This window comes from Talpa occidentalis, unplaced genomic scaffold (genome assembly GCF_014898055.3).
Source record: "Talpa occidentalis isolate TD23 unplaced genomic scaffold, MPIMG_talOcc4v2.1 talOcc4.14, whole genome shotgun sequence".
NCBI classification, from domain to species: Eukaryota; Metazoa; Chordata; class Mammalia; order Eulipotyphla; family Talpidae; genus Talpa; species Talpa occidentalis.
The window spans coordinates 85020274-85043943 of record NW_023601433.1 but is presented as its reverse complement, the minus strand read 5'-3'; the positions used below and the strand labels follow the sequence as shown (position 1 = coordinate 85043943).

The 23670-nt window shown below is 50.6% G+C and overlaps 1 protein-coding gene and 1 long non-coding RNA gene across 7 annotated transcripts in view; one reads left to right on the top strand and one right to left on the bottom strand.

The window, feature by feature from the left end:
• The window catches only part of ACAD10 (acyl-CoA dehydrogenase family member 10), a 39669-nt gene extending 26613 nt beyond the window's left edge, over positions 1 to 13056 (top strand). For 4 of the 5 annotated variants that reach the window (XM_037511157.2, XM_037511158.2, XM_037511155.2 and 1 more), the window contains 9 exons: positions 5872 to 6012; positions 6448 to 6585; positions 6707 to 6797; positions 7606 to 7767; positions 8429 to 8601; positions 10454 to 10597; positions 11631 to 11708; positions 12252 to 12379; positions 12896 to 13056. In XM_037511157.2, coding sequence (XP_037367054.1) covers positions 5872 to 6012; positions 6448 to 6585; positions 6707 to 6797; positions 7606 to 7767; positions 8429 to 8601; positions 10454 to 10597; positions 11631 to 11708; positions 12252 to 12379; positions 12896 to 12995 — 1155 coding nt within the window. In that variant the 3' untranslated portion in view covers positions 12996 to 13056. Of the gene's footprint in view, positions 1 to 5871; positions 6013 to 6447; positions 6586 to 6706; positions 6798 to 7605; positions 7768 to 8428; positions 8602 to 10453; positions 10598 to 11630; positions 11709 to 12251 lie in introns of all 5 variants that reach the window. The other variant, XM_037511159.2, reaches the window with a different exon arrangement.
• Positions 1 to 23670, bottom strand: part of LOC119244980 (uncharacterized) — a 52977-nt gene that overhangs the window by 17433 nt on the left and 11874 nt on the right. The window lies entirely within an intron of this gene.

The window sequence follows — 23670 nt, the reverse complement described above, 5'->3', positions numbered from 1 at the left end:
TCTCCTGTCTCGCCCACTGCTTCCCTCAGCAGTGTATTTGAGTAGATCCACCTGTTCTGCTCCCTACTCTGTCTCTAGTGAATCCTCTCACCCCTCTGCCCTATACCTCTAACTTATACTTTCTTCTATGCAAAAATAAATTAAAAATAAAAAAAGCACTGTAACCTGTTTACAAAAACAAAAACAACATAACAGTTAATAAAGTCTCCCTTTAAAGAATCCACAATATCAAAGCTAAAGGACCAAATCAATAGTGAGTTGTTTATGCTCTCGACGCAAGGAAACACCACTGAGGCCAATCAACAGAAACACCGCCTGATCTGTGTCAGGATTTGTCACAACTCACTTTAGTTTTAAGTGATTTCAGGTCTAGCAGCACATATTTCTGCCATCATCTACTTAAAAAAAAATAGCATTATTGGGCCTCCCTTGTGGCGCAAGGGGTTAGGATACAACCCTTGAAGCTACCCGCAGCCACTGCAGCATGAGTTCGATCCCTGGCCAGGGAGCTACCCACATGGTGCAGCAGACCTCTCCTGCTTCGCCCACTGCTCCCCTCAGCAGTGTATTTCAGTAGATCTGCCTGTTCTGTTCCCCACTCTGTCTCTGGTGAATCCTCTCACCCCACCCCCCGCACCTCTGACCTACACCCCGGCTCTTTTATGCATAAATAAATAAATCTAAAAAAAAAAACAGTAAAGGGTCCATTTTAAATAAACGAATGAATAAATGAATGAATAAATTAATAAATAAATAAAGATAGCTTTAGGACTTGGAGTTGGAGGTGGGATTCTCAGTTAGTGGGCACACGTCCTAGGCCCAAACATGCATTGCCAGGGAGCAGGGAGGAGGAGGTATCTGGCCCCCTCTTTCTGTAGTAGGAGACTCGGCCTGACCCCATGAAATGGATGCAGTGAGGGAGCCCCCCAGAATAAGAAAACGGCATGGTTCCTATGCAAGCAAGGTGCTCTTGTTTCTCTGTACAATTACTGTTTCTAGAGGATAAATTTTATGAAGTAAAAATACTGGTGGGCCTCCCCGGTGGCACAGCGGTTGAGCGCTGGGTTGCGAAGCTGCCCGCAGCCTCTGCAGCGACGGTTCGATTCCCGGCTGCTCCCCGGCCACCGGAGGAGGGTCCCACATGGCGCGCAGACCTATCCTGCCCCCCGCTGCTCCCCTCAGCAGTGTACTTCGGTCCTTCTGCCTGCTCTGCTCCTCGCTCTGGCTCTGGTGAATTCTCTCACCCTCCTGCGCTTCTGACTGTACCCAGTGCTTGTATAAATAAAAACAAACAAACAAATAAATAAATAAAACATGCCTCTATTAAAAAAAAAAATACTGGTCCAAGAATGAGACCATTCTATTAGAATTTTAATAAATAGTGCCATATTTTCACCAAAAATGTGTTTAGCCATCTGACCTTCCATTAGTAATGCGTGAAATGCCCTATCCCCCACATGCTGATTCACATGTTTAATCCCCCCACCTGCTAGAAGCCTGGCCCCTCAGCACAGAAGCATTAGAAAAGCAAATACTCTTGGAGCGAAACCTCCAGACTCTGAAATGCAGCCCAGGGAAGGCCTCTGCCAGTGACCATTGTGCATCTAGGTGCACCTGAGTGGGAATCACAGCAATAACTAAGATTTGGGGGCCCACTGGTAAAATTGTAGCTCATGGTTTTTATCCAAACTGTCATTACTGCCCACAAATGAGAAGCATTTGGCTACTTACAATGCATTCTACAAAGCCTGCAAGGTCAGCGTGTTGACCTGGATTTAAAGGCACAAAAACAGGGGCCTCCCTGGTGGCGCAAAGGGTAAGCACCGCACTATGAAGCTATCCACAGCCTCTGCAGCATGAGTTCAACCCCCGGCTGGCCAGAGAGAAACCCACATGGCGCAGCAGACCTCTCCTGTCTTGCCCGCTGCTCCCCTCAGCAGTGTATTTCGGTCCTTCTGCCTGTTCTGTTCCCTGCTCTGTCTCTGGTGAGTCTTCTCATCCCCCGCATCTCTGGCCTGTACCCCAGTTCTTGAATGCATAAATAAATAATTTTTAAAAAGATATATTTATTTGTTTATACAAGCACTGGGTACAGTTAGAAGCGCGGGAGGGTGAGAGAATTCACCAGAGCCAGAGCAGGGAGCAGAGCAGGCAGAAGGACCGAAGTACACTGCTGAGGGGAGCAGCGGGCGGCAGGAGAGGTCTGCGCACCATGTGGGACCCTCGCCCTGCGGCCAGGGATCGAACTAGTGCTGCAGAGCTGCAGGCAGCTTTGCAACCCAGCGCCCAACCGCAGTGCCACCGGGGAAGCCCCATAAATAAATAAATCTTTAAAAAAAAATAAAGGAACAAAAACAGACTTGTCCAAGGACACAGCTAGATATATTAGCACCTGCATTCAGATCTGGATCTTTAGGGCTTCTGTGTTTTTCCTGCTCCCCCTACAAGGAGATGACTATATACATGCCCTTATTCTACCTCTTCTCAGAAACTCCTTGTTTCTACTTCTCCCTTCCCATCCTACTTGATCTGTCCCCTTAATCTGCCCCTTTTGTCCTTGGTCATTGCACTCTCAGTGAGTTAGCTTAATGCAGCGAAACAAATGCATGGGTTAATTTAGAAGTCTGTGACATTGAGACCAGGCCCAACATAAATGTAAAAGTCGGGGCAGCTGGCGCCCTCCCGTGAGAAGCGAGGACGATAGCCATCAGCACCAGGGCTTAGTCAGTCCCGGCTTCGCTGTCAGGCCCCTGTATCCGCTTTTTTTTTTTTTTTTTGTGGGACCCTCGCCTGTGGCCGGTGATCGAACTGGCGCTGCAGAGGCTGCGGGCAGCCTTGCAACCCAGCGCTCAACTGCTGCGCCACCAGGGGAGGCCCCCGGGTATTCGCTTTGTTAGCTCAAGTGATTCATAACAACCGGATGAGGGGGGTGTTCTGCACATCGGTTAGAGAATGGGCTGCCTAGAGTCCATTCCCCTTTCTCTTGGGAGTAGCACCCCAAGTTTCTTTGGGAACATTCCCTCCCGCACTGTGCATGCAGGCTGCAGAACCATCAGTGAAGGTGCGAGCCCCGCCTGCCCTGGTCTGACATGGGCATGTGAGCCAGCGAGGCCACTGACTTCCCTTCCTGGAACTGGAGACGTGAACAGTGTTTTCAAGACAGAAAACAGTTGGCACTCATTCACTGCACAACTGTGGGGCTCCTGCAGGCCTGCCGGTGGACAGCCTCTAGGCTGTCGGGTTCCTGTTCATTTCTGAGCTTTGTTCTTAAGTCTCTCTGTTCTTAAGTCTCTCTGCATGCTACTCATGTCGTCTGACAAAAGTCCGGGCATGGGGCAGATTTCTGAAAAATCAGGAATCTCGTTAGCTGACTCCAAGATTCTCCTCATTTGTTTATGGCTAGTTTCTACCATTGCTAAAAATACGCATTTAAAAGTAAAACTGCAAATACTGATCAATTACTGAATAACCAATTTGATGGTAAATGGCACTGCATGATACAAATATTACATTTTTTATAAAATTAGTCCTTCTCTGCCAAAAGGCAGCAATTCAACATTTGGCTTTACATTAACCAGTAAAAAAACTTCTGGAAACAAAAGGTTGTAAACATCTATCGTCCAAGTCTTTGATATAGAGATGTGGTCTCTTGAGGCAAGATCTAATTGGAGAAAGAAATTCCTTTACTTTAAAGTTAAAGATAACAGTTGGATGGCAGAGGCGAGCCATGCGCCAAGTATAAAAAAATTCCTGATAAACCAGGAGACAGCCATAGTTGACTCCTGCTAAATTCTTCCTGTTTGTTTAGGGCTAATTCCCTAGGATGTGACGATTGGTATGGTAGCTGTTAGAATGTGCATTCAAGAATAAGTCAACAGCAATTTGTGAATGGTTGAGCTAGTAATCACGGCAGCACAAATAACGCACTCGGAAATGGTCAGTGCTACAACTACTGATATGTCACATATTGACCATTTTTTTGAGGATCAAAGGCTATAACCATCTCCTGCTTTTGCCTCTGATAAAATATTTGTAGTTCCTTAAAACAACAACCAGCAACCTTATGGAAGAGAAAATTACCCCTTGATCTTAAAGTTAAATACGGAAACTAGACTGACTAGATAAGTGGAGGAGTGAATAGGTAGAAAACTCTGTTTAGATTAGGAGACTTCCTCCCCTAATTGAGAGTTGGGGGCTAGGGAAGAGTCAGTGCGGCCTGCCTGGCATGAACGCCCTCCAGGCCCTTGGTTCCTTAATATCAAATCAATATTAAAACAATATACTATAGATGATAATTTCTATATAAAAGCTTTCTGTTTTTTACTTTAATCAATTAGTTATATGTTAGTCTAAACTTTATAGGTTAGTTAGAAATCATCTCTTTGTCTCCCTTCCCCCAGGTAATCTCCTGCCTTGTTTTCCTCCAGCCCATAGTTAATCGTTCACCATGGCAAACTTAAAAATGTTAGTTGTCGGGCCTCCCCGGTGGCGCAGCAGTTGAGCACTGGGTTGCGAAGCTGCCCGCGGACTCTGCGGCGCCGGTTCGATCCCCGGCTGCTCCCTGGCCACCGGAGGAGGGTCCCACATGGCGCGCAGACCTCTCCTGCCGCCCGCTGCCCCCTCAGCAGTGTACTTCGGTCCTTCTGCCTGCTCTGCTCCCCGCTCTGGTAAATTCTCTCACCCTCCCGCGCTTCTGACTGTACCCAGTGCTTGTATAAACAAAAAACAAACAAACAAATAAATAAATAAAACATGCCTCTATTAAAAAAAAAAAGTTAGTTGTAGGCACATAGGCTTTTTGCTAGTAATAAAATAACTGTTAAATTGTTTAAAGTAAATAACTATTTTGAAAACATTTGTTTAGCAACCGTGCCTTCTCTAAGACAAAGAATAATAAATGCTACACCTCTGCCGGAAGGCAAACAGACCCTTGGCGGCTCCTGAAAAAGAACATGTGATGATTGTTATCTTCCTACCTTATGCTTGTGCACTCACGATTTGCTTAGTATAAATAAAGGGCTGCTGAGACCCTCAGCAGGATGATGTCAGCACCCTGATCAAGTGTCTGCGTCTCCTCATTCCCTCTCCCTCTTCCCTTACTATTTTTCTCTACAATTGCGCCGACGCCTTCCCATCCTTCAGGAACCCCTGACACCCAGACTGCTGCGGCTGGCTCGCAACATCTCTGTCCATTTTGAGAGCCCCGGTAACCTTCCCACTCCTAGTTCCTCTCAGGGAGCCACAGTCCATTTCCACTGCTGTAACTCGGCAGTCGTGCTGGCAGGGTGGCAGGGTCCCATTTCACAGATGAGTACGATCAAGTCCCTTGCCTGAAGTCTCCCAGGCAAGCTTGGGCGTGCTGAGTCTGAACTGAGGGCCAGAGCGCCTAACCCCTAGGCTGGCGTTCCTAGTTACCCAGCGAGGAGCTACATTTAGAAATTCCAGGAACAAAGTTGTCCCTCATAAAGGAAGCTGGTTCCGGGCATCTTCTTCCGCACCAGGCCCAAGCAGCCGGGGCTGAAGCACTTGTATCCACTAGGTCTTATCACTAGAGGCCCCATCATCCTCAATGGGCACGAAAACTTCACCACTAGGACAGTCACGAGGACAACAGCAACGCTAACAGTGCTGGGTGGCGGGGTATGCGGGGTACGCGGGGTGTCTGTCCTATGGAGACTGGGGGAAGTGACTGCTTGCTGGGTCACTGGAATTAGCCATCACTGGGTCTCCTAGTGCTTAGGCCGCCACAGCCTGCAGGCTTTCTGTCCAGCCCCCTAGCTGTCTGCCTTCTCTCCCAGCCCCTCTCTCACTTCCCACCGGGCTCTACTGAACTATTCACTGTGCTTCTCTGACTTATTTTTCCCGTGACAGGAGAAAGCCAAGGCCGATGGGCTTTGGAACCTTTTCTTACCCTTGGAGGCTGATCCCCAGAGAAAATACGGAGCAGGACTGACCAACGTCGAGTATGCACATCTGTGTGAACTCATGGGCATGTCTCTCTACGCCCCCAAGGTACCGTCTTTAAGGTCTTGTCAGCTGGGAGAATATCCGGGTCCTGCAAAAGCATACCTGCATTCTGGGCGCCCCTTTGATTCCCCCACCTGCCTCACGCTGGATGAGGAGCGCCGGTACCAACTTGAACGTCCAATGCGGGAGGACAGTGGTGGCTGGAGGCAAAGGAGGCAGTCCTGGGAGGCGCGAGGCTGGCTGGCGTCTGCGTGTCTCCTTTCTCTCGACCGCGAAGCCCCATGGCGGGGCTTCAGGGAGTCTCAGCTACTATATTCAAAATGTTGTGTGTCTTTGCACTTCTCTGGGGAGAGGGAGCATTACTTTGAGGGCATCAGAGACCTGTGACGTGGAAGGGGCCCCGGTCCATGCTTCCGGGGTTTTGACATTTTAAATTTGGACGTGGCGCTCAGCTGCTGTGCCTCCTTTTGTCCTTTTCAGATATTTAACTGTTCCGCTCCGGACACAGGGAACATGGAACTTCTGGTGCGATACGGCACCGAGCAGCAGAAGGCCCGCTGGCTGACTCCTTTGCTGGAGGGAAAGGCCCGCTCCTGTTTTGCCATGACTGAGCCCCAGGTACCTCACTTGGGCCGACACCCACCAGAACGCCTTCTTCTTGGGCCAGATATTTGCCAGGGCCCGCCTGCTGCACGGGGAACACAGCTTGCCAGCTCTGACCCGACATGCTCTCCCTCAGGTGGCCTCATCAGATGCTACCAACATCGAGGCTTCCATCAGAGAGGAGGGCGACGTCTATGTGATAAACGGACACAAGTGGTGGATCTCAGGTATTCGGTCTGAAATTCAGTTTTCCACTCCACTTCAGTGGGCCTGCGCTGGCCAGCGTGTCTCTCTGCCTGCTGTGGTCGGGGCAGCGGCAGGGCCAGCTCCATTTCCAGTTGACATAAAGGGGGTCTCTAGGCGACCCGGGGGGTCTACGTGGGCCACCACTTGCCCGCATGCACACTGGGGGTCTCTCATTCACTCCCTCCTCCTCCTTCTGCCTGCCTCGTCCTCAGTGGCTCCCCCCTCCCCCGCCCTGAATTCACCATCTTAGCTCTGCAGGGCCCCCCATCCCTGCCGTGGGGACCTCGGCTCACGGGGTCCTCATGGTGTGATTTATTTCCCCCATTTCACCAAGGAGGAAACGAGAACAGAGAAGTGACTTGAGCCACTTACTTAAGGTGCCAGTCCCCTTGCTAAGCAAGTAGGAGCCAGGGTTCAGGGTTCGCGTGATTGGGAAGCGCAGGCCCACAGCAGGAAGCTCATGCCGCTGCTGGGAGCAGAGCCAGGCCGGCGCCAGGGAGAAAGTCGCAGCTTCAGCCTCTTGTCTCTAAATTATATTTGCAGCTCAACACAATGCTATTTTTTTTTAATTGCTCTTATGAGGTTGGATTCAGTCCTCCCTGGGACAAAACCCAACTCTTTTTGTTCTTACTTCTGGTCAAGAGCCTGCCCGTACTCATCGGAGAATGCGTTGTTTTAAGGAGCTGTGTCTGCGTGCTGGCTTGGCCGTTCCCGGGCAGCCCTGTGTCTGGAAAGAGATCTGATGGCCCCGGCGTCAGACGATGGGCTCTGTTTCTCTCTTCCTGGCAGGCATCCTGGATCCTCGCTGCCAACTCTGTGTGTTTATGGGAAAAACAGACCCTCATGCCCCACGCCACCAGCAGCAGTCGGTGCTCCTGGTTCCCATGGATACCCCAGGGATAAAAGTCATCCGGCCTCTGACGGTGTACGACGGGCTGGACGACGCTCCAGGTTAGCCCCTGGGGCAGCTCAGCCCCGTGTGGGCCCGGGCAGGGCTGTGGGCAGCCCTTGCTCAGGAGACCTCCCCGCTCAGGCCAGGGTGACGTTCGGAGAGCCACGTGCTCCTGCATTTCATTCCCATTGTGAGTATCAGCCACAGAGGCAGACTTCAGACAGGCATCTGTACATTTTTTTTTCCTCTTCAAAACTTAGAAGAAAAGCAGGAATCTGTGAGAGAAGGAGGCCACACAGGACTGGGCAGGAGGCAGGATGTGCTCTCCAAACCTCCCTTCTGGACCCCGGTGGACGCCACCGCCAGGCCACGGCCTCTCACGGGGGCGCCTTCTCTCTCGAGGACGTCCACATTTTCACTCTCAGCATTTCCACAGGGTCACCGCTTTGTTACAGGCGCGGGCCACCAGGGAGCTGCAGCTTAAGGGAGAGTCTAACTTTATGAAAGCAGCGGCAGAATGTTCACTGGACATTGGAAAGCCATGATTTATTTCCCACTTTTAAGACGCTCCTTGCTGTGCCCTTCCCCCTCGCCATGTCCTGCTAGAGGCCCGAGTAATGAGCAGGAATACCGCCCGCGCGTGACCCGAGCCCAGGCAACGGTAAGACACCTAGGAGGGGGGAAGGCGGGGGCTCAGGAGGAACCCTTTGGATCTTTCAGGTGGCCATGGCGAGGTCCTCTTTGAGCAAGTGCGTGTGCCCAAGGAGAACATGGTCCTGGGCCCCGGCCGAGGCTTTGAGATCGCCCAGGGCAGACTGGGTCCTGGCCGGGTCCATCACTGCATGCGGCTGATCGGGTACTCGGAGAGGGCCCTGGCGCTCATGAAGGCGCGCGTGAGTGCTCCCCGGCGCGGCTCTGCCCCGGCCACCTGTCTGTCACCTCAAATCCTAACGGTTTCCCGGGCGCGGCCTTAGCAGGGCAGCGAGGTGATGTTCTTGCCGAGAAACCAAGAAACCAACTCTATTGTTGCTTTGCATCTGCTTCTTGCTGAAGTTTGAAATTCCGAGCAGAATGGGCCCCCAGAAGGGAAAGGCCAGGCTCTGTGGCAGCAGAGGGCAAGGTTCCCAGGCGGTGGCTCTTGTCTCTGGGGTTCTGCTTCTAGCCCTGTACCACGCTCCTCCCCCAGCATGTCCGACCGCCTCATTCAGCTGTGGCCCTCTCAAAAGTTGACACCCACGCAAAGGAGAGCTATTGCAGACCCTTGAGCTCAGACAAACATCTCCCAAGAAACTCTACAAAGAATGGGGGTGGTTCAGCGCTTTTGGATTTCTGGGCAAAGTTGCCATGTTTACATTCTTTTGAGCTGAGACAGACCACTTCTTTGAAAATCAAATGCTCCTCACTGAGGGCTCAGGTGTCGCACTCAGCCCCATCCCACACTGAAGCGCAGACCAGCCTCCCTGCTATGGGGCCACGGTGTCAGAAGCCTCCAGTAGGTGCGAGGTGTTGACAGGGCAGCTCTCAGGACTTGGTCACTGGGGAATAATTAGGAGCCTGCAGAAGAGCTGATGCTAGGAGGTGCATGGCCACGCGGACTTTATAGCAAGATGCTGGGAACAGCCTGTGAACCTGAAGCCTTGTCTGATATGCCTGGTACGGGCATGTGATGAAATTCCAAAGTCATGCTGCTGAAATCTATTTCTTAAATTAGAGAGCTGTTCACTATACACTCTTAAATGGGAAAAAAAAAAAGCCGGCTCCATATAGAACCCCATTTTTGTAAAAAAAAAAAAAAAAACAAAAATCCCCACATAGGGGGCCTCCCTGGTGGCACAAGGGTTAAGCACAGCACTATGAAGCTATCTGCAGCCATTGCAGCACGAGTTTGATCCACATGGTGCAGCAGACCTCTCCTGTCTCCCCACTGCTCCCCTCAGCAGTGTATTTCAGTCAGTCTGCCTGTTCTGCTCCCCACTCTGTCTCTGGTGGATCCTCTCAACCCCGCATCTCTGGCCTGTACCCCAGTTCTTGTATGCATAAGTAAATAAATCTTTTTTAAAACACACACACAGAGGTAGACACATACAAGAAGTCTAGAAGGATACTCCCCAAATATTAACTGTAAGGGATCAGATGATGGTATACCAGGTGTTTGGGTTATTTTTTGTCTGAAAATTGGTACTTTTTATGCCATAAGATATTAGTTTATAAAAACAACAAAAAGATTGCTTTATAACCTTCTGTGATTATACCCTCATGACTTTCAAGGACTCTAGAATCCCTGTTGCACTGGCAGTTGCCACAAGGGAGCGCTGGTACGCGGCTGCTGCCCCTGAGGGGGCCCGGTGGAGGCTGGGCCTATGCAGTCGGCAGAGGGCGCCCTCCCCTGCCTGTTGGCGGCTCCCGCGGTCCCTGCTCATTCCCAGAGTAGCCCTGGCTGAGATGCCAGCTCAGCTCAGACAGAACTATCCTGCCTGGCAGCTGCACCTGGGCTGAGGGGCTGAATCACCTAGTAAAAGGGTTCCTGGAAGTGATTTGTGCAGCCAGCTCTGCAGTGCACACAAATCTCAGCTGCTGGAGCTTCTCCCGGACCGGCTTGTGGCTGGAGAGCTGGCAAACAGGCAGATGGGCCACATGCTCCTGCTTTCACTCTCCCTCTCTTGCTGCCCTCTCCTGTGTGGCTTCCGTGAAGCTCCTCTGCAGCGCACTGCCCCAAGGCCACTCGCACGTGCCCCCTGTCCACAGGTGAAGTCCCGTGTGGCCTTCGGGAAGCCCTTGGTGGAGCAGGGCACACTCCTGGCAGACATCGCCCTGTCACGCGTGGAGATTGAGCAGGCCCGGCTGCTGGTGCTGAAGGCGGCCCACCTCATGGATATGGCCGGAAATAAGGTGGGACCCAAGGGGCTGCTTGAAGGGGCATCAGGAGTACAGTGAGTGGGAAGATGGTGAGTGTCTGGACTGTGCCCCTGGGAGGTCCTGAGGCCTGGAGAAGGAATCCATCCCAGGAATCTCTCCCACGCGCTGGTTCCTCTCCACTAAGCAAGCCAGGGAGAAAGAGCTTGGCACCTTGACTTTGGAAACTTTGCTTCAGTTCTACTTGGGACTGTTCGGGCAGCTTTTCAAAAGTGGAAAATGTACAGTAAAAGAGGCCTGAACCTTCTGTATTACTGAACCGCTGAATTCTGGGTCCAAGACAGGCCTGTTGGGGCCCCGGCCTCAGCTCCACTCCAGTTTGATCTTTCAGGCCCTGGTGCAGCCGTCAGGCAAACTGAGAGTAAGCAAGGGAATTAGTCAAAAGAGCAGCTTTATTTTCACTGGACATTATTCCTTAAACAGGCCTTTTTGGGCCCTTCTCACAGTCAGGCATGACACCATGCTGACCCCTGCTGCCTCCAGCTCTCCATGGCGCTGCCTTTGCCCCTCAACTGAGAGGCCTCACTAATGGGAGGCTATCCAGGCTCAACTTCCAGGTTCTTGGCACTCTAGTAGTGGATGTGGGGGAGGCTCTTGGGAGCCTCACTGGAATGTCTGGCCCAGGCAGATGCTTGAGGCTTGGTCCCCAGAGTTCCGGTTCACCTTGGTTCACTGTTGGGTTGGAGACCTTGTTAGATGTGAACCCCAGCGAAGCTCAGGCCACAGCCCCCTCAGCCTCTGTATGTGCTGGTGATGCTCATGTCCTTGCCCAGGCTCTTGCTCAGACCTCATGTGTCCTGGGTCACCTCATGGTCACCACCATTGTGCCCTCCACCCCCTAGGTTCCGGGCACCTCCTACGGATCAGGTAGGGACCACCTCATGGAGCTTGTGGTCCAGCAGGACCTCAGGCCTCTGTTCTGAGCTGCTGTTTCTACTCCTCCCTGCGAAACTGGTTTTTCTCCCAAGTGTCCTGTCCTCCTAAACACATCTTCTCCTCTTCCTTTTAGGCTGCAGCTTTAGACATTGCCATGATTAAAATGGTGGCCCCGTCCATGGCCTACCGCGTGACTGATCGTGCTAGTCAGGTGAGCAGACTGTGGTTTGTCTGAACCATTTACAACAGATGCAGAATCCTGCCCCATGTCCCGCTTAGGCTGCCCAGCCTCCTGTAAACTCAGCCGCCCTTGGTCACTCACTCAGGGCCCCTGTGATTTTCCTTTTCCTGCTCCTACCACCTTGCTGACTACGAGGAAACAGAGACACAGCACAGTGATGTGACTTGTCCACCCAAGTGGGCTCGCTTGCACTTTTGGGAATCTAGGGCCTTATTACACCAGAGCCCGGCCTCTGAAGCATGGCCACATGCCTCCCTTCCAAATCTAACCACCAAGCCCCAACATAGAGATTTTCTAGCAGCGTGTCACTTTGCAGTGCAAACATGGGGAGTCTGGCATCCATGGAACAGCAAGTGTGAAACCACCTGGAATCTTCCAGAACATTAATTATCACGTTGGTGTCAGGGAACACGGGGAAGATGGCTGCTCTGAGCCATTTCGAGCAGGCCCTCAGTCCGGGCTCTCAGGGCTGAGGCTCACCAGGACCTCCTCCCCCTGCCCTGTGTCTTCTAGGCCTTTGGAGCAGCAGGGCTGAGCAGCGACTACCCGCTGGCCCAGTTTTTCGGCTGGGCCCGAGCATTGCGCTTTGCCGATGGCCCTGACGAGGTGCACCGGGCCACAGTGGCCAAGATGGAGTTGAGGTACTGCATTTAGACCTGCAGGAGTGTGGGAGCCAATATCACTGCCCACCTGGCTGCACCCAGAACTTTAAATGATCCGCTTTGAGAGACCTGGTGGGTGTGCCCTGCCTGAGGTACCCTGCTCCCTCCTGAGACAGTGTGTGAACCCAGCCTTTTTGGGTTCTCACGGGAGACATCTCTGTGCGCTGCCTTGAGGTTGCTGTTTCAGGCAAGGAGGAAGGGGATCGGCCAGGGGTTGAGTGGGTTCCGTCCAGAGCCCGAAAGCTGGTCTTCAGCCTCTCGGTGACCCTCCATGGGCTGCGGTGTGAGAGGCTGTGGGAATCCGGCTGAACATGACTATCCTCGCTGGGTGGTGCGCCTTTGCTTGCTGCCCCTTGGGGCTCCCCCAGAAAGCAGAGGGGTGGCCGTGACGGGTTGTGACCTAAACACCCAAATAGAGCTCCTGGGAAAATGAAATGAAACCAACATACTGACGCCATCACATCTCTTTTCTTCACTTGAATGTTTACAACACAGAACACTGATGCTGTTTTGGAAATGGGCTTTGGGGACACAAGAGAATCAGAACGTACACCTTGGAGACGGTGAACTTCCTAGGTCACACAAAGGGAATTGAGAATAAAGGGTCACATGTCAGCCCTCTGTGAACACTTGCCTCCTCACACCTGTGTTTACAGGGGATCTTGCCAGGTACATGCATTTGTATTCAGGGTGCGGCAGGGTGGGGTAGATGCAGACGCCCCGAATCAGCCGCCTTCCACTGCTCGTGTCCCCAAAGGCCTCAGACTTTCTGGTGTGCGAGGCCCCTGCAGGGTCCAGCTGCTCCCTCCGCTCTCTAGCCTCGGGCTGGCCGGTGGAGGGGCAGCGAGGCAGATGCCATTGCCCTTGGAGAGCAAGGCGATCTTGGGGCTAGGTGAAAGTGCTCCCTCACTTGCGACCTGAGTTCTTCAAGAAACGGGTACCCCACGGGTCCAGGCAGCAAGCGGAGAGAAGCCACCATCTGTTGGGGCCGGGCTGCTAAGTTCATCCCTTGTGATGCTATGACCAGTGGCTGCCCATTTCAGGGCGGGCCAGATGGGCAGGAATCGGCTCCCTTGTCAGCTGCATTTCAGACTTGACCTCTGTGTGGAACTGACTTGCCCGATGCCCACCTGCTGCCACCGGGGCCCTGTGCCCTCAGTGCTTTCTGGGCACGAGAGGGTGGTGGGGGCCTTGCACCAGCGGGGTGGGGAGACAGGCCCTATTCTACCTCACTGTTGGTTGCCCATGAAAGGTTAAATCCAAACCCCCAAACGAACAGCTGTCACCCCGCAGCCACACTGGCAAACAACAAGCTCTCACAGCGGCCTCAGGAGGGAGGAGGTTTTTTGAAAGGAAGCCTTGGCCAGCAGCCTGGCTTATCACGTGGCTCTTAAAATTTCTCTCGTGGCCTCTGAGGTTAACCTGGGTTGTTCAATAGCACAGCTGCTGGATGAAAATAGAAGCTGGGCTGTGGGGTAACCCCACGTCTCCCTCAGAAGCTCTGCTACAGATGCTTAGAAAATGGCAGGTCACTGAGCCGTGGCCTCCAGCAGCCCCTCACTCAGGGGCTCTGGTTCTGTGAAATATCCCCACTCACCACTGCCAGCTGCAGCCCAGCCCTAGGCCTGGCAAGGTCTAGGCCTTGGGGAATGTGCGAGTAAGCAAAACAGGCCAAGCTGTATTCTCAAGTTGCTCACCTCTCCGGTGAGCATGTCTCTGAGTGCCCAAGACCAGCAGGTGGTTGGTGGGCACTGCTGGGCGGGTCAGGGAGTCGGCGCAGGAGGCACTTTCAGAAGAGGCACTTGAGCCAGACCCGAAAGACAGAACAGACCAGGGCACTCCAGAGAAGGAGCTGCAAATGCAGAGACTCTGGGGAGCAGCCCAGAGAGTGGGAAGTGCCAGTTACGCAGGGCCTCAGGGGCCGCAGTCAGGATTGGCACTGACTCAACACTTGAGCTTAGCCAAAAGGCCGAGAAGCCGTGTGATAGTTCTAAACGTGACAACACACTGTGTGTAGGTAGGTAATGGTGTGACATGACTTGAGTCCAAAATTTACCTGAACAAAGAAGGAATAAAGGAGGATCAGAGCCAGTCCCCAACATGGCAGAGAGCGCCAAAGAACCTCCTACAAGACCTTTTTAGAAAAGAAGGGTGGGGAGCAGGACTTTAAGAAGATGTGAGCAAAGGACCCATAAAATCAAAAGAAACTTAACGAGGTCATAATCTCTCTGCCTTCAGCAAACAACTGGCATTTCTGATGGCACAAATGTGGTGTGAGTAGGCACCACGTCTGCCCCTCATCATTGTGCCCCACTTGTGCATGCGTGCTGTGCACCCGTATGTGTGTGCGTGCGCACGCTCGTGTGGGTGTGAGCAGCCTGGTTTGTTAATGATGGTGCCTGACGAGTTTTATGTGTGGAGCACCATCCTGCGTGGCTGGACCTGTCTTCCCAAGCCCGTCTCGGGAAAGAAAACAGAATGAGAGCCTGATATACCAGCAATGTTCCCTCTCCCAGCGGGATTCCATCCCCAGCGGCTGTACACACTTCAGGGGGTCGGATCTCTATAGCATGGAGCTCTCCCCAGTGATCTTGTGACAGCCACAGGACCTCAGAGGTCAATCAAGGATGGACCTCTTGTTGGGGGGGGAATGCATTCATGCCCTCAAATATGGCACCCTCAAACCCTCCCCCATTTTCCTTATAGCAACTGTGGTCATCCCCTGACTAGGGAGCACCTTGGAATGTGCTGTGCTCCCCCAAGCCCTGATTTCAAATACTGTCAGGTAGTTCCAATAATGCTAGAGAGACTGAAAGAAAGGGACTGAATTCCCGGCCACCCACCTGGGACAGGGCCGTGGAGACAGGCTGGGAGCCTCACTGAAAGAACGGGCCAGTGCTCTGCACCACTCCCTCCAGCATCCCCAGTGGCTGCCTGGATACAGCCCCTGTCTATTATGGAGGACTTAAGAGTTCCCGGGGATCCTTGGGGATACCAGGGTTGTGTCACACTTGCCTCTTTGCCTTCACTGTGAAACCCGGCCAGGCCAGGCCTGAAGCACTGCCTGAGCATCTCAGGACATCTGGGTTGGCTTTTGTACTGCCCTCCACAGAGCCCTGTGGCTGGACACTCCCCCATCCATGGACCTCACCAAGGCAGGAGAACATCAGAGCAGAATGTCGGACAGGTCCCACACTTCAGCAACCTGGGGATCCAAACCTGTGATGTTTGTTTGATAAGTACTCTGGGAATAGAGTTTCTTTCCGTCAGATGGCAGAGTGGAGAAACAGCTTTGGGGAATTTTCTATCATATCAGCACCCATAAATAACAAAGGAGCCATCCCTAACTCCCCCCACCTGCCTCTCTCTGGTGAAATCTCTCATCACTCCCCCCCTCTGGCTTGCACCCCAGTTCTTGTATGCATAAATAAATCTTTAAAAAAAAATAACAAAGGAGCCATCAAAGATAAACAACATGATGGGGGCCTCCCTGATGGCCTAGGGGTTAAGTGTCAGTGTTATCACTTCTACAACCTGAGTTCAATCCCCTGGCCAGGGAGCTGACCCACAGGGTGCAACAGACCTCTCCTATCTCTCCCACTGCTCCCCTCAGCAGTGTATTTCAGTAGATCTGCCTGCTCTGCTCCCTACTCTGTCTCTGGTGAATCCTTTCACCCTCCCATACCTCTGGCCTGTACCCAGTTCTTGTATGCATAAATGAATATTTTTTTACAAAAGAGAAACAACACGGTAAGGACAGCTATTAATCAGTAACAATTACAACTGGGAGAGGGCCCCTTATGAACTGACCTCAACTTTCGTCTGTGTGGAGGCCATCTTAAAGAGAGAATGAGCGAGCAGGAACGCAGAATGTTGGGCTCGGACAGAAAATTTCCTGCTAAAGTTACAAAATGTGGGCAGCAGGGGCTGGTCCATGTGAAAGCTGCTTGTGTTTAACAATTGGTGCTTATGCAAATTCCATTCCTTGCCTCCCACAGAGGCTTGGAAACCAGGGTCTTATCTTGAGGTATTGGCTGAAACCAATGGTAGCTCTGTTGGGCAACCTTGAGTTTTTTGGGGCAAGCAATTTGCGGTAGTCATCCTAGGAGTGGGTCTTTTTTTTTTTAGTAAAGATTTATTTATGGGCCTCCCCGGTGGCGCAGCGGTTGAGCGCTGGGTTGCGAAGCTGCCCACAGCCTCTGCAGCGCCGGTTCGATCCCCGGCTGCTCCCCGGCCACTGGAGGAGGGTCCCGCATGGCGCGCAGACCTCTCCTGCCGCCCGCTGCTCCCCTCAGCAGTGTACTTCGGTCCTTCTGCCTGCTCTGCTCCCCGCTCTGGCTCTGGTGAGTTCTCTCACCCTCCCGCGCTTCTGACTGTACCCAGTGCATGTATAAACAAAACAAACAAATGAATAAATAAATAAATAAATAAATAAAGCATGCCTCTATTTAAAAAAAATTAAAAAAAAAAGATTTATTTATTTATGCAAGAACTGGGGTACAGGCCAGAGGCGTGGGAGGGTGAGAGGATTCACCAGAGACAGAGCAGGGAACAGAACAGGCAGAGAGGACTGAAAACACTGCTGAGGGGAGGAGCGGGTGAGACAGGAGAGGTCTGCTGCGCCATGTGGGTATTGCCCTGGCGGGATGGGAATCGAACCCGAGCTACAGAGGCTGAGGACAGCTTCACAGCACTGTGCTCAACCCACTGGGCCACGGGGGAGGCCCCTAGGAGTGGGTCTTGAGCTGCTAGAAACTGTTATTGTTTGTTCCAGACTTTTAATGTATGTGTGTGTGGTGGGGGGGAGGCGGGGAGAGAAGAGCGGAGGAACTAAATCACCCGTGCTAGAGTCTGCAGTTTTTAGGAGCCAAGGTTGAGGCTTCCTCAGGAAGAGGGCTTAGCAAAATCTAGCTGGTTTGGTCAAGGGGAGAATGTTTGTCATTAGGGTTCTGGATTCATGTGACTCTGGGTTTGAATCTTGGTCCCTTGTCAGAGTAGCTAGGCCACTTTGGGATATGATTTTCCAGCTCGTAGAGTTGGTTTCCCCATTTGAAAAATGGAGAGAAGAGCACTTCCCTCCCAGGATTGCCCGAAGAGCCATGAGATGACCCACAGCTCCTAAGGAGCCCGTAGTACATGCCAGTTTTCATGTCTGGGGGTGAATGTTGGTCAGAAGAGGCTTGCTTCAGCGAGATACAGGCCTGTGGGATTCACCAGGCCCGAGGACCAGCCTGGACAAGCTGTTTCCCAGACCACATTGTGCAAAGGAATTAACCTAGGGACCTGGCTAAAATGCAGAATGTTGAAGTGGAAAATGTCTCAAGTTATGTTGAGACAAAGCCTCAATGTAGCCTGAAAATTCCAGGGGGTAACTGATAAACTTTCTCAAGGTCACACACCTAACTTACACCCAGAAAACTGCTTAGAAATCTCCTGCTTCTGTACTCCCTGCTTGCTTCAAAGTGCAACATACACCCCTGCTTAGACAATAAATATTTTGCTGCCTAATTGCTCGGGGCTCAGACTTTGGAGAAAGACCTCCTCTGGGCCTGCCGGCTTAAAGATCTTCCCTCTTCCTCTCTGAGTGTTGCCTGGTCCCCTAATGGAATTTTGCCATAACAGTGTAACTCAGGAGTCTGCCTTTCTTTTTTCTTTTTCTTTTCTTTTTTTTTTAAGATTTATTTATTTATGCATGCAAGAGCTGGGGTACAGGCTAGAGATGCGGGGGGTGAAAGGATCCACCAGAGACAAAGCGGGGAGCAGAACAGGCAGACTGACTGAAATACAGTGCTGAGGGGGTTAGTGGGCAAGACAGGAGAGGTCTGTTGCGCCATGTGGGTTGCTCCCTGGCCAGCCCGGCATCGAACTCTTGCTGCAGAGGCTGTGGATTGCTTCATAGGTTGCACCTCTTAAGCCCTTGCACCACCAGGGAGGCCGGAGGAGTCTGCCTTTCTAACAATGCTGCTTTGGGGAGGGACCCCTTTGGAGATTCAAGGGTGAGGAGAAGGGATAGACTCTCACCCGTTCTCCTGGGAGTGATGCAGCACCACCTGGATGGAATAATGGTCACCAGGTGCCAAGAACTGTTCTATGTTATTTGAAACCTTACCACCAGTGGCAGATATTTTCTTTCTGCCCATTTTAGAGGTGAGGAAACTGAAATTCAAAGAGGTTACATGACTTGCCTAGGACACAGTTAATGAGCAAATGCAAACCTAAATTCAGTAGACCGTGATGTTTTTTGCACTCCTAGGCAACAGATTTTTATGATCTTAGGAGTTGCCTGAGGGGGGCTGGCTACCTCACTTGGAAGGGGGCGGGGCTAGAAGCCCCACTCACTCAAGGGCAGCATGCCCTGCCTTGAAGAAAGTTTTGGAGAGTTCCTCCTGATGATTCTGTTTCCAAAGCTGGCTAAACCTGGGAACGCATCCTCACTACCCCTGGAGAGGCAGCCACGTGGGGTGTTGCCCAGAGTACCTGGCTGCCTGTGGGGGCATGAGAGCCAGCGGATGTCACAATTTCTGTGTGTGTGTACATAAGGGCCTGGGCACAAGGTTGGGCCACATTTTTCCTTCTGCTTCTGAGGTCAAATGTCTTGCTGTGCAAATGTTGCTATCCAGCTAACACCCATTGTTTACAAAAAAACAGACGAAAAAGAACTCCCATTAGGCTGTATTCCAGAACGCAGACTAAATAACCAAATATCTAAAATATCACTATTCACTGACCCCAAAGGATACCTTTATTTTTTTCATTAGTTTTTAAAATTGAGATATAATGGACAGTTACTACTTTTTTGGAGAGCAGATCGAACTTGATCTTTTTCCACCCAGTAGACCTTAACAATGAAATAAATGTTCTGTAGCATTTCAAAGTTAATTTGTCCATCTTCTTAGAGGAAGTGAGTGACTATTTGTTACTCACAAATAGTTAGCAACTCAGAGCTTCTCCCAAAATGACCTCAGCATGTGGGAGGACATTCATTCATGTCAGAGTTCACATCTCCCCCCTCCACAGCTAAAGAGAAGCTACATTCTGCTTGCTTAGTTTCTCCCCCTGCTTCTCCTGCCTGCACTCTAAGGATACTTTGCTTTTGTCAGCTCCACTCAGCTCCATTTGTCAGCTCCTGGCAATGAGTCCATAGACAAGAGGCCATGGACAGTAAGAGAGAAAGTTGGACCTAACGAAAAGACTAAAAAAGAACAAGAAAATGAATGGCTTGAAAGAAACATGGAAGGGAGAAAAGAGCCAAGATAGACTGGGAGAAATCTAGGTTGAGTGTTAAATTTTACTGACTGCTTTGGGGACCTTCAGCTCCACAGGAGCTCAGTTACATTAGTTCATCAGCACATCCAGTTGACCTTGGTCCCGAATGCATGGTTGACTTTAAACTAAAGATTGTGTGAAGACAGCTAAATAGGCTAGTGTCATTCTGGAAGTCTTGCCCAGAGGATGGGATTTGGACTGAGACTCGGTAGGTAAGATTTCTTAAGCAGAGAAGATAGAATGGACAGGGGAGAGATGGTCCCCAAAACTAGAGTGAGAAAACTGTTCTCTGAGTGTGTGTGTGTGCACCACAGATAAACAAACTAGAATAGGGCCTCCCTGGTGGCACAGGGGTTAAAGTCCCAGTGCTATCAAGCTATCACAAGCTACTGCGGCATGAGTTTGATCCCCGGCCAGGGAGCTACCCACATGGCGCAGCAGACCTCTCCTGTCTCGCCCTCTGCTCCCCTCCACAGTATATTTCAGTAAATCTGCCTGTTCTGTTCCCCACTCTGTCTCTGGTGAATCCTCTCACCACCACCCCCACACACCTCTGGTCTACACCCCAGTTCTTGTATGCATAAATAAATTAAAATAATTGATCTTTAAAAAAAAAAAAACTAGAATAAATGATCCAATGAGCCAGCAGGTATCCGTACAGACACAGCCGCGCTCTGACGGGGACGCAGGCCCCTCACTGGAGCCTTCTAAGCATGCGAATGTCTATACACCAGTGCATTTCTCCTTCCCTCCACAGAACCAAATTACTGCTACTCCTGGCTTGTCCATCTTGGTGGACAGCACTGGGTAGAAACCTCAGCACCGCCTTCTACTCCTCCCTCACTCTCATCTCCACCCAGCAACCTGTCAGCTCTCCCTCCAGGCTCTCCCTCTTAGGCATCCAGGGCCTCTGGCCAGGCCCCCCTCATTGTTCACTCCAGCTCTCTCATACACTCTGCCTTCTCTCTATAGAGGACTTTCCATGCTGCCCCTGGAGGGGTCCCTCAAAAGCACATATGCAAACTCATCACTTCCAGGCTTAAGAGAAATGATAGTATAAGAGAGTCAGACTTACAAGGAAGCTACAGTGATCAAAATAACCTCGTGCTGGCATATGACAGACAGATCAATGAGGCAGCATACAGTTCAGAAATATTCAACTATTTAAGGGCGTATGTGAAAAGATGGCTTTGCATATTGGTGGGGAGAAGATGCATTATTCAATAAGTGATGTTAGGAACTCTGAGTGACATCTTTGAAATGAATTTGATCTCTAAATTATTCCTTATACTAAAGTAGATAAAATAATCAAACTTAAAAGTTTAAAATATGAGCAATAAAAGCACTAGAAAATAAATATTCAATAAATGGTGTTAGAACTGAATAACCCCATGCAGAAGAAGAAAATTGGACCTCATCATATGCCACTCACAATAATTAACTTGAAATGGAATAAAGACATTTTTTCCAAAGAAAACATACAGACAGCCAACTGGCCTACGGAAAGAGGCTCAACATCACTAATCAGGGAAATGCAAATTAAAACCACAAGGAAACTCACACCTGTTTGAATAACTATCACCAAAAGGCAAGAAATAACAAGTGTTAACTAGGAGAAAGGGAACTCTTGTGCACTGTGTGCAATATAAGCCGAAGGAAAACAGTAAGGAGGTTTCTCAAAAAACTAAAAATGGAAGTACCCTCTGACCCAGCAATCTGGGAATATAGTGAAAGGAAACAAAAACACTAACTTGAAAAACTATCTGCACCCCATTGTTTACTGCAGCATTATTCACAAGTGCCAAGACATGGAAACCATCTAACTATTCAACAGACGAATGGATAAAAATGTGAAATACACACACATGCACTCACTCTCTCGCTCTTGCTCACTCATTGGAACCACTAGAACGAAAGAAATCCTTACATCTGCAACATGACGGTCCTTGAGGACATTATACTAAGTGAAATATAACTCAGAAAAAGACAAACATGATATGATCTCACTTATATGGAAGAATCTAATTGAAAAAAAAAAAAACTCAAAGGAAAATATATCATACTTGTGATCACCAGAGGTGGGGGGCAGGAAAAAGAATTTGGAGGACAGTGGTTAAAAGGTGCAAACTTCCAGTTATAAGATAAATAAGTACTAGGGTAAAATGTACAGCACACTGACTGTCGCTAACGTGCTATATGAAGTGCATGACAGTTAGGAGAGCAGATCCTGAGAATTCTCATCACAAGGGACAAATAGCTTGTTTTTTTTTTCTCTTTCTTATTATCTTTTTCTTCTAATTTATTTATTTATACATACAAGAGCTGGGGTGTAGGCCAGAGGTGCGGGGGGGGGGTGAGAGGACCCACCAGAGACAGAGTGGGGAACAGAACAGGCAGACTGACTGAAATACACTGCTGAGGGGAGCAGTGGGTGAGACAGGAGAGGTCTGCTCACCATGTGGGTCAGCTCCCTGGCCGGGGATAGAACTCATGCCTCAGTGTCTGTGGATAGCTTCATAGTGCTGAGACTTAGCCCCTTGTACCACCAGGGAGGACCTTTTTTTCTCTTATTGTCTTTATGAAATGATGGAAGCTAATTGAACTTATTGTGGTAATGATTTCACAATATATTAAGTGAAACTTTTTTTTTTTTTTTTTTTAAAGAGGCACGTATTTTATTTATTTATTTATTTGTTTGTTTGTTTGTTTATACATGCACTGGGTACAGTCAGAAGCACGGGAGGGTGAGAGAATTCACCAGAGCCAGAGCGGGGAGCAGAGCAGGCAGAAGGACCGAAGTACACTGCTGAGGGGAGCAGCAGGCGGCAGGAGAGGTCTGCGCGCCATGTGGGACCCTCCTCCGGGGGCCGGGGTGCAGCTGGGGATCGAACCGGCGCCACAGAGGCCGCGGGGAGCTTCACAACCCAGCGCTCAACCGCTGTGCCACCGGGGAGGCCCTTAAGTGAAACTTTTTATGGTGTACAGCTTAAACTTAAACACAGCTGTAATGCCAACTATATTTTGATAGAACTGGGGAAACAATACTATGTAGCTGTTGAAGACAAGGGGAACACTTCCTTGCATGTGGTTACAGAGCCATCTACCACAGGCATTATCAAGTGAAAAAAGCAAGATGTCTCTGGAAGGGGAATCAGGTGTTGACAATCCACGCAGGAGCTTGGGTTCTGAGGCCCTGCCTGGAGGGGAACATCTGTGTGACTCCATGTAAGGAGGACTCTATTGCGTTGGCCACAGGAATTTTGTGGCATATTTGCTCTAACAGATGGGATTACTTGATATCATATGAGCTTGTCTCGGTTTGCTAGAAAACAACACACAGGCAGTCTCCTTAAGGTCTCAGACCAAACACCTTGCCTGGTTCTTCCCTCTTGGGTCTCTGTCAACCTCTGGTCTCAACTCCAAGGGCTCCAGCCTCCGACAGCTTCCCAGATACTTGCTTTCTAGTTTTTCTTTCCTCTGCTTCTCTGATGTCAAAACGCTTATGTTTGCACAGCTCAGCACCTTCTCCTTGGGCTTTCGGTGATACTTATCTGGTTGAAATGCACCCATGTGACCCCATATCTATCCCTCTTCCCAGCCAATGTCCCCTCATTCCTGCACCTCTAGTGTCCATCTCCCATGTCTGTAAGATCTTTACTGCCCGCAGGCCTCCCTGGCGGCTCAGGGGGTTAAGCACTGCACTATGAGGCAATCCACAGCCTCTGCAGCACAAGTTGGATCCCCGTTCAGCCAGGGAGAGACCCACATGGCGCAGCAGACCTCTCCTGTCTCGCCGGCTGCTCCCCTCAGCAGTGTATTTCGTCAGTCTGCCTGTTCTGTTCCCCACTCTGTCTCTGGTGAATCCTCTCACCCTCTGCCCTGTACCCCAGTTATTGCATGCATAAATAAGTAAATCTTTAAAAAAAAATAAAATGCAAGTCAAGGAAGTCATCCCCCAGACCCTTCACCTGGGCCTCTAGGGTCCTTCCAGCTCTGCCTGCCTA